This window comes from Acyrthosiphon pisum, chromosome A1, assembly GCF_005508785.2.
Source record: "Acyrthosiphon pisum isolate AL4f chromosome A1, pea_aphid_22Mar2018_4r6ur, whole genome shotgun sequence".
In the NCBI taxonomy this organism is placed as follows: Eukaryota; Metazoa; Arthropoda; class Insecta; order Hemiptera; family Aphididae; genus Acyrthosiphon; species Acyrthosiphon pisum.
In genome coordinates this window covers 130,225,265-130,236,651 of record NC_042494.1, presented here as the reverse complement: position 1 = coordinate 130,236,651, position 11,387 = coordinate 130,225,265, and the positions used below count along the sequence as shown (strand labels likewise).

The 11,387-nt window shown below is 30.9% G+C and overlaps 1 protein-coding gene across 1 annotated transcript in view; it reads right to left on the bottom strand.

Annotated features, from left to right (window-relative positions):
- Window positions 1-8,947, bottom strand: part of LOC100168142 (phospholipase A1) — a 56,391-nt gene extending 47,444 nt beyond the window's left edge. Inside the window, exons 1-2 of the mRNA XM_029488329.1 lie at window positions 8,405-8,947; window positions 7,943-8,133 (exon numbers count right to left, since the gene is read on the bottom strand). Of these exons, the coding sequence (XP_029344189.1) occupies window positions 7,943-8,006 (64 nt within the window). The 5' untranslated portion in view covers window positions 8,007-8,133; window positions 8,405-8,947. The remainder of the gene's footprint in view (window positions 1-7,942; window positions 8,134-8,404) is intronic.
- Between the last annotated feature and the right edge of the window lie 2,440 nt (window positions 8,948-11,387).

Genomic DNA, 11,387 nt, shown 5'->3' with positions numbered 1-11,387 from the left:
ATATTCTGCTTTGGAAAATAAATTAAAACCCTATGTTGTCATTCAAAAAAGTAAAAAACTTAAAAAATTATACGGTTAAAAAATATTTAAAAATATAATTTTTTAAGAAAAACGTTGTTTTATAAGCGACTAGAAACTATGTAAAAAAATATTTACAAAAAAATTTATACTTTTTGAAATAAGAGTGTTCTATGATAAAAGAATCACCCAGTATGCTCACCACCACCACCTGTCGACCTCAATGAGAAATTGGTCCCACCCCTTTCATCTTGAAACTTAAAATCTCTTGAGTATATTGTATTATGTGTGCGCGCGTTTCTTATTCGGATGACCCGGTTTCGTTCAGACGCTGCGGCTGACCAACCGCGAGCCAGGAGGAGGATACGCGCGTCTGTAACTTCCAAAATCGGAAGACTTCCAATATATTATTACTATTATTATTATACACACGAAAAGTGAACGTTTCCGGAATCCGTTGCCTATAATAATCGAATAGCATGTGCGGTGAAAACAGCACTAGTGCCCTTTGGGGTTATCACACACACAAACTCGCACGCGTGTGCGTAGGTTTATACGCGTATTATTATTATTATTATTATTATTATTATTATTATACTTTTCTTCTTTTGCACGGCTAGAGTGAAATCAAACCGGTCTTATAAAATGTATCCGTTTGACCGAGAACCAGTCGCTTCTATATGATAATATGTATATTATACTGCGCGCATAAACGACGACAAAATACAGCTGCGGCCTGCGACTATAATACTTTTAAATTTTAATATAATAGTAATAATATATAGGTACCTATTGGCTATTGGTAGTTTTTAAAAGTGCCCAACCTTAGCGTGCGAATGTGCGATCGATGCTGGGTCGTGCGGAGGAAGGAATCGGATTTCGATACATATTTTACGCTTTAACCCATATACCCGACCGTCCGCATTAATAATAAATTCTGAGTAAACCTGCTACAAATAATAAATTCCGAGTTACCTGCTACACCGGCGGTATAGGTACCTGAGTACCTCTACTGCACACAATACATTTTATTGAAATAAGATATCCGGCACGTTATTTACGGGCTTTAATTAAGCGTCGACAGTTCGTTTATTATTATAAGTATTATTATCATATTATTATTATATTAATTCGGGATCGAGTGCAGCGTTTGTGTGTACATACCGCCGTCGCCAACACGGCGCCACGAACCCCAAATTCTATACAATAATAAAATCGTTAAAGATCGTGTTCCATACGCGACGGATTTACACAGAAAGCCCGTGCATATTATAATGGGTATATAGTGTTGTTATTTCCGCCGAATATAAAACATTTCCGTTAGTATGGTTCGAGACGGATCTACTACAATCGTATGATTACAATAACTACACCGTGTCGATAATTCTTTGATTTCACAACAATAAAACGATCCCTATCCCTATACAGTTTTATACGCACCCCTTAAATCAACCCTCTTCAATAGATGGCCAACACCTGAGACCTATCGAAATATTTCTTTTCGGCGAAGCAGATGAATATCATCGAATATCCCTAAATATATTATATTATGTATAGCTGACTCGAGCTACAGTGCTCGAATCGAAAACGAAAATCGTTATTGATGGCACGTGAAAACGCACTTAAAAATCGATGTTTATAACTCTTGCTGCAGACCTAAACCAATTCGAGAACTCACCTGCAGAATTGTACATGTGGCTTAATGTGGTCGGCTTATATAAATATTTAAGTGAATCGGTGTCATTACTATCGCTTTTAAAATATATATATTTCTATCCCGTGCGGGCGTGCATCCAAATTACATGCCACCAACATCATAATATATTATTACTATATGTATACTAATAATGTATGGGTACATTGAGTTTTTTCTTGTAATAGGTAAGTATTTAATAATTAAATCGAAAATCAAAAAACGTTAGTTGCCCTGCAGTTTGTCAATGCGGTACTAAGGTACTTAATAGAAATCGGAAATGTCGGTACGCGTACCTTATCATTGTATGTTATAATATTCACACACAACATGCACATATTTGTGGTAATTAAATGATTTGAAAAATCAGCAAACTCACGACTTAATGAAAATAAAATTGTTGAAAACAATAATTTTGAAATCAGACTAATCTTTTTATAACGAACAATATTCGGATGCAGCCCATATAACGTCATACTTGGGTTATGTATAACACGTTTTGAATGTACGACTGTAAAAATTAATAATAAAAAAAATAATGTGAAATCGCAACAGATAGGTACCTACTACAGCGGTCTTATTTTCGTTGTATATACGTATATTATGCATACTATATGGTTGAGTTCGCCTCTAAATTCGTCCATAACGCGTTACATTCGCGGTAATTGAAAATTGTTATTATAATTCGTCGAACACATAAAATCTTAATTTTCACGCACAAATTATACTGTCGTATACGGTCGACCGATTGTGGCCCAATGCGCAACGCGCCAACTAATGTGTGTGTTCGCCTCAGTGTCACCATAGATATTATATATAAATATACGAATTGCATCTATACTCTGTTCCGATATTTTTTTTTTATTTCACCGTATACCACGTTAAATATGTCGAAACCACGACCGCTGTATAGCTAGGTCGCACGCGACCAGGTATTTACCGCAGATACCTTATTGTAATGGTCGCTGCAACGGCCCACGGTATATTACAATAAACGCATCCGATTTAAATATCGAACCGCAATATTAATATATTATACACAATCAAACGGTGACAAAACGATCGGTTATGATTTCTTAGTACTTACCTGCGATGAGCTATAGTTGAATAACAGGTGCTAATAGCAAGTAGCAACATTCTTATGCGGTCAACTTCAGTTTTTTATTGTATATACTATACTTGCGTTCGAAAATTGGGAACAGAACAGTAATGTTATTGTACAACAGAGTTGTTATCTTATGGAAATACAAACATTTTAAAATTCATTCTAATATTATACAAAATTATTTATTGAATTACTTAAATGGTAAGCATTCTATGATCGAAACGGGAAATCTATAGTTTTGTCGATAGGTATAAGTGTAAAAAATTTGTGAAAACCTCGAGTATTACAACATGCGGGACATTCAAAGGTATTCAAGGCTTAGTTACTCGGGACATTTTATTTGAGAACTATATATTATAAGTCATTTTTTAAGGCCAACTCACACTATCAAATCTTCTTGTTCCGAGTGATTCAATGTCTACACTCTCTTCTATAATAAGTGATCTGCAATTGACATACCATATTTGTTCAAATTAAATGCTAGTACCCGCAAAAAACGGTGCGCTGAATAAGTTCGATTTTATTTATTGATCCAAGCTAATAAGTATTTCAAAATATATAACTGAACCATACTCGAAAATCGAACGGACAAAGAAAATAATCCACCTGCAGGTACGTAGATATATGTCAACGTTACGCGCCACTCCGACTATAGCGCGTATGAACTTAATCAATGTAAACTAAAAACGAGCGCGTATGGTACGTCGCGCATGATACGCGTCCATGTGAAACGGGCCTACGCACATTCGAGGAGTTACTATGACAATAATAAATTGAATTCGGAAATCACTAAAAATTTATAATTATTATCGAATCATATCGGTATTATATTATTTTTGTATTGTATTATGTGCACTGTGCGTTTACACGCTTTATACACGCAAGAGGGCTCTATTATAATAAAAACAATTGCGCGCCAACTAGGATAGTTCTAGTTGTAGGTAATAGGTATTTACAATAGTACAATGTACCTGGTGCAGGTATTATTATGACGCGGGTGATAATACCTACAATAATAATGAAATGTGGGCGACTGGGAACTAATTTTTTATTCAAACAATAGAAAATTGTCTACGGACTGTAAATACGAAATAACCATTATAAGGAATAATAATAATAATAATAATTTCTATAATCAAATAAAATCTTAGTGCGCATAATATATAATAATATAATATATAGGTACATATAATATTATTATTATAAGTAAACGATTAGCCATAGTATCTTGCATTCGCGGTTGCATGCGCGTTTTGGGTCAAGGTCGGCCTTAAACACCGTAAATAGTACAAACGTTCATACCTATAATAATAATATATTAATATGTAATATGCATATTATATTATAGGTATTAGGTAAATTATATAGATATCTGTAACAGTTGTTTTTTATAGTAGTAATAGAACAATCGATATCCGTTTTGGTCCGCATATTTTCATCAACTCAATGTACCCCTAAAATGCAGACGCAGAGTGGAAGAAGAATAATATTACACCAGATTCGAATACGACGGTCGATGGGTTTAGGCACATATATCGTATATCGCATATATAAATATATACCTAGGTACCATCGCCCGATGTTGTACGTTTAAATTTAAATCTTACAATTAAATCGATTCGCCGGTCAAATTTAACACTATCAATTTATTTATCACAAATTAATAGAACTATTGCCATCTTGTATTTGTGTGTCAGTTTTTTACTGTTAATTAAGAATATTATAATTTATAATATCAGTTCAAGAGAAGTGTCTTTTCGTAGTTCAAATAACTAGCAACAGGTTGGTGACATGGACGATCACTTTTATGTACGTAAAAAGGTTTTTATGGGCGTGAAAAAAACACATACAATACTTACAGCAGTTTTCTCAAAGGCAAAGTATATAAAGCGAAGCTTAACACTCATCGCTTCGATTAGAATATTGAATATTAAAAAAAATTTTATAAAAATGTGTAAACAAAAGTTCAGCGAAAATGACACCCAAAATCTTGATACGAGTACCTATAGGTTATACGACAACAAACAAATACGTATAGTTTATAACACGCAGTTAAATATTGTCAAAATGTCAAATAATTTGTAATCCAAGTTCATCGGCCCAAAGTTTTAATACGAATATCGGAAAACTTTCCTGCAGGTATCCTGGATTGGCCATCCGCCACTGATATAGTGATATAGACTGATCGGGCAGAGTATATTTAATTCACGGCACACGCTAATGAGCTTGAACTATCTTAATACAACCAAAATGTTAGTCGTTGAATAGAAAATGGATGATAATAATAAAAGAGAATTTATCGATAATAGTAAGTACTTAGTATGTACTAAATAGTATATCGCTAAGAGAGTTGTTTACAATTTACAGTATCTCCCACGTAAAAATGGCAAAAAAATAATATTAACGAAGAAAACCCATTTTTGGGAAGATACATTTATAGAAGAAAATGATCTCGTCAATTAATTAAAAATGTAGTAGTTCGTGATTAACTGATTTATTTGACGCACCGCACCTGATCCTCTGTATTAATTTTTTTATACCAAAACTACTTTTATGCACATGAATTCACGGGTTAAACACGCAATCTGTTATAAAATCTTTTATTATAATTATTTAATAGCGTAAAATAAATAAATAAAAATGAGTGCAAATTAACAATGTTTTTTTGTAAATGTATGCATAAACGATCCGCATAAGAATAAATTATGCAGAAATTAGTTGAATATAATATAGGTAAATGTGCGTAAAGTGTGCGGTTGTAAGCCATCGAGGAGACGAAGTATAATCGATTTTCAACTATGGAACATAGAAATAACGGCTTTATAAATTACAAATAATTTAATCTTATATTCTGCTCATCATTTCTGTAAGAAATGTCGTCAATTTTCAACTAGCCTAATGTAGAATTGATTTTTACGAATAAAACAAGCGCATTTTACATATTTCGTGATGATCACATTTTTATTGAATATTTTATATATTTTTGCGTGCGTTTTCATATTGATGAAACAATTGTCAAACAATTTGTCATCATTCTACAATAACTATAAAAAATACGTCATAAATTATAGATAATTGTTGAAATAATTTTACAAATTTACTTTATTTTTTAATTTTAAACAACTAATTCAACAAGTAATTTACAAATTATTATAAATTGTTATTCATCATCAAAATCTAATATCACTATTTTAAACATTAATACAATTGTAATATAATATGATGTACACCTGTCGTCACCTATGCCTACGCATGGGTTAAAAGACAATAATAACATTTAAAATATAAAACATTTACATAAATTATTATTGGTTCGAAAATCAAAATTTGTAATTTTATACCATTATAGTATAATCACGCGACTCTCCATATTTCGACCAAATATTTTTTTACACTCTAAATCGAAAAATTACATCAACGCGTGCACATACCAAGTACCAACGTGTTTTATTATTTTGTTTTCGATCCATTCTATTTCCCCGTATATTTTATTTGTAATTTAAACCCGTTCTGAGTATAATAATATTATATTGGCATACTGCACATTGCGCTGTTATTGATAATATTCCCACAAAAAAACTATAAACATTGACGCTATAGGTAGTAATCGTTTTTGTGCACTGTGGCACAGTCAATAAGCGCGGGAACTGGACGCCGCAATGTTCGTGCCGAACCGTAAAACATTTTTGTGCGTAAAAATCGAAATAATTTGTGCCATTCAAAATGTCATCATTCTTCGCTGTCGTGTCGCAACACATAAACGGTACCTATAGGGATAGATTGATTTTTTTTTTTTTACTGATTTTTAAGTGAACCAACCTATATATTAGGTATTTCTAAAAGACGAGAAATAATCATGACTTGTGATTTGTTTATTTATAGAAAACTGTTAAATTTCTAACGCAAATATCATATAGGCACATATGTCCTATAGACACTATCTAGTATAAAGAGTGATTCACCAAGACGGTCGTCCTTATTTTATCCTGTAAGAATATATATTTTATTCATAATCTGAATTTTGATATTTTTACTATTTTCAGTTAATTATGATTTTTTATACAATTTTAGGAGTATTATGTGATTTTTATTTGACTATTTTTTTTTCAATTCCTGTCTTTTTTTACTGTACAATTTCAAACAGATGATTCTACCCTAAATATCTAAACCAAATTTTGAACGAGTAGTTTTTTAGTTATTAAACTTTATGAACAATGTAGATATAGTTCCTGAATATGATTGTAAATAAAATATAAAACAAATGTTATATTAGAAAACTTTTTATAAATTATAAAAATAAATAACTCAATATTATTAAATTACTAAAATTTTTTAATCATTATAGACTTTAAGCCTCTATATCTTCAAAACCTATTATCATGGACAATTTTCCTTATAGTGCAGGCAATGCATTAATTAATAACTCAGAAACTATAATATATTCGTTCAAATTTTAAATTAGATGCATTAAAATTTTCAAAAATCATTTCCTAACAATGAAAAAATGTTAGTATACTGTTTGACCAAAGAACAATCCATTATAATTGCATGAAAAAAATCATTGTACCTATATGAAAATATGGTCTGTAAGTATTATACTTAAAAATTCTAAACATCCGGATAAACGCATTTTTTAAGTATAAAAGTGGTTAAGCATGATTGTTGAATCTCTCTGTGACCTGTGTGTGTCACACATAATTTTTGTATATTTTAAATGGTAATCTAAGATATCCATTCACTATTATTCTCAAAGTATATATATTCTACTGAAAATTTCGCCGAAGCACTAACAGATTTCAATTATAAAAAAAGTCATAGCTTAAAAACAATTTTAGGTTAAAATAAATTGAATAAATATACTATCAAAATACATTTTATAAAAATATATGGATATTTATTGTAGCAATTTATTATGAACTTTAAAAAATTTAAAAATATAAAAATATAGGTAAATCCAAATATTTATAATTTATAAAAGAATTATTATATGATCAATGAAAATTAAATTTTACATTTGTCAAACCGACAGAATTAGTTTTTTTTTAAACTAATTAATAAAATAATTATATCTACTTAAAGTCTTAAACTAGCTACTAATTATTGTGTTTCATAAGCACATAATTTACCTGGTATAAAAGAGAGGCATATGAAATACGTTAAAACGTTTATTCCTCGACAATCGCATTTCATTTTCGGTATTGTTATGTTCTAATGGTATTATATCTGAAGCCATTTATCGAACGTCAGAAATGAAAAAAAAACTTCGATAACTTTTGTTTTTCGGATGACATGCCCGCTGAACGTATTTATTGATCACCTTAAATCACAAATCGAATATATCAACAAAAATTATATTACACTATTAGGCATTAGCATTATTATATATTTATATTATTATTATTTTTATAATTATTATAGTGTCTGACGGCCAAAAATTGAGAACGCCATTATTCTATCGAGTTAGGCTCGACATGCAAATAAAAACAACACAACCATTTATTATTATAAGTACTATAATATAATATTAAAATTAAATCAGAAACAAAAATGTACGCGTATGTCGAAATAATTAATAAAATTACGTTTACCTGCAGATGAATTTTTCGATGTAAACTGCCCACGGACCCTGCTCGCAACGGACCGAATAACAAATAATACGAAACTAAGTAGGTACTATAAAACAAAAGTATTACTATATTTACAGCGGTATCAGTCGCGGCCAACTGGCACTTTATAAATTATATTACAACGATATTACTATTTAATATTTAATAATACGCATCGAACCGAACGCGGCCACTCGAGTTGGACCGACGTGTGACGCGGCGGCGGAATGAGACGTCGAAACGTTCCTGGCGACGATACAGCGCGCGGGCGAAAAACCGTGGACGAAATGTTCGGAAAAAAATTCGGTACCTAAGACGCGGTACCTGCCCAATAGGTATTAATGGTATCAACAACAATTATATATTATACGTGTTTCGTACGTTTTATATCCGTTCTCGTCTGAGCGCGCGCTCGTGCAGGTCCGCCGCGGCTGAATGTCAAACCGTTTGTAAGAGCGAAAAAAATATTCTACACCATCGCGATGTTGTACCGCGTGACCGGCACATGGACGCGTGGACGCTATTCGCTGAGTGGGCTTCTGGTCGTACGCGCGCTGCGGCATGCTCAACAGGTCTCGGTCAAAGAGTTTCGTGCACTTGAACGCTATAATTTTATTATACGCGCGTAGGTTAGGTAGGTACCTACAGGGTGATTCACAGAGCGTGCTCGCCCAGTCACCCCATCGTTTCTTTTCCCCATCAATAATCAGTGTATCCAAATTTTGATTTTTGGAATTTTAAAACTGTTTTTTTTCTTCTTTACATAATTCAAATTATCTATAAAATTCTTGACATTTTTAGTACCAACTACTTATAAGGAGTGTCCTGTACAACAGGTCTCGGTAAAAGAGTTTCGTACACTTGAACACTATACGCGCGTAGGTTAGATACAGGATGATTTACAGAGCGTTTAGTAGATCATTTTGAAAATACTTTTTATGTACAAATTCAAAATTCGAAAGAGTAGTTTCTCAGTTATTAGAATATTTAAACTAGTAAAATATAATTGTCCTTAAAAATTATGTAATTATATTGGAAATAGTATATAATATTATACTCAGGCCATTTTTACAAATTATAATTATTGATAGCTACCTAGATTAAGAAAATTACTAACACTTTTTACGACCATAACCCCTCTATCTTAAAAACCCATTATCGTGGACCTATTGGCTATTATCCTAAGGTTAGGTCAGCTTACACAAAGTTAAATTACTCAAAATCTACTCGTTCGAATTTTGATTTTGATACTACAAAATTTACAGAAAAATAATTTGCTAAGTAATGTATTGTAGGAAAGGAAACAAAGATAGTTTTCTCATTTGAAAAAAAGAAGTTTGAATTTCCACAGAACACTCCTTAAGTAGTACAAAAAAACCTCAGGAATTCGAAAGTACGGTCTTAAAATATATTTAAAAGTTCTAAAAATTAGATTTGTTATGACTGTATAATAGAAGAAATATGGCGCTAGCTTGTTTGGTGAATCATCATATATAAAACTATATATAACCATTAACCATACAGGGTGATTCGTCGAGTATGCCCTTTTAATCCTGTGATAATAATGCACTGTTTATTCGAATTCTTATTTTTAAAATGTTTGAGTACACATAGGTATTATGTCACTAACATATATGATATACCAATAGTAAATATATAGTATTAATTATTATATATAGGTAAATTAAAATATAGTAATAACTAATAGCTTAGGTTATAAAAAAAGATCTTATAAGGTATTATAATATTAAAATACTATAATATTTTATTAGGAAATACTGAAATAGGTAATTTAGTAATTAATAGTCATAACGAAAATTATAGTTGTCGCTTGAAAATTAATATGTGAATAAATGTGATGCGCTAACAAAACTAGCCATGATAAAATGAAATCTTCTTGTATAATAAAACAGTAAGCAGTAGTTATAATAATATATATTTAATATAAAAGATTATCTTACAGGTAGCCCTGGTGGAAGAAATAACATTAATGAATAATGATATTAATATTTTTATACTTGATTACAAAATAATTTATATATAGAACGTGCTAAAGAGGGATGCCATATCCCCAAATACGAAACACCCCGCATGTATACCTACTGCACTAAGATAGTGAAAAACCATCGGTATTGTTGATTTTAGACACTAGGATTTTTATAACATTCGTCTACGATTCATCATTCTCGTATATGGTGACAAAAAACTTCTTTTTTTTTCGTTCAAACGAAGATCGCTCATTTTACTGTAAATTTTCAAGCAGATGATTTTTTTTTAAACGTCGATAATTCTAAATAAAAATTTAAGCGATTGGATTTTAGTTATTAAGTTTTGTAAAATATAATATATGTAATTTTTAGTAAGACAATTGTACTAAATTTTACTATAACACATAATGAAAACTACTTATTAAATGGCATAAACTATCTATATATATATAGGGTTAACCTGATAAACCCTGATAATTCAAAATCGGAATTTTGAATAAATTCATTATTAATGGAAAAATGGAGGTGTATATTTATTTTTAACCACTTTGTATAGGAACAGCAGTACTCACTACCCAGTTACTTTCTTTCCGTATTATAAATTATAATAATTTAAAAAATAACTATCTACCTAGTACTTACCTATTTGGAATCCGGATTCTTATTTTTTTGCTTATTATACTATTATAATTTCAGAGATTTTTTGAATCTTACAACACATATGAATAAGTAATAACTAGTTTTAGAAAAGATTATACTCCATATAAAAACAATTTTAGAGTCCGAGTACAAATCTATATAATTAAATCATTTTGATGATTGCCATGGTTATGAAAATATATTGAAAACATTTGGGTAGAAAACTCATATTATTCCTTTCATTATGTCTACGGGCGCCTGACCTAGCTTTTGATTAAGGGGCAAAATGTAGGCAATTTCTATTTATGTTAAGAGGCGTTCGTAAAATAGGCCATACG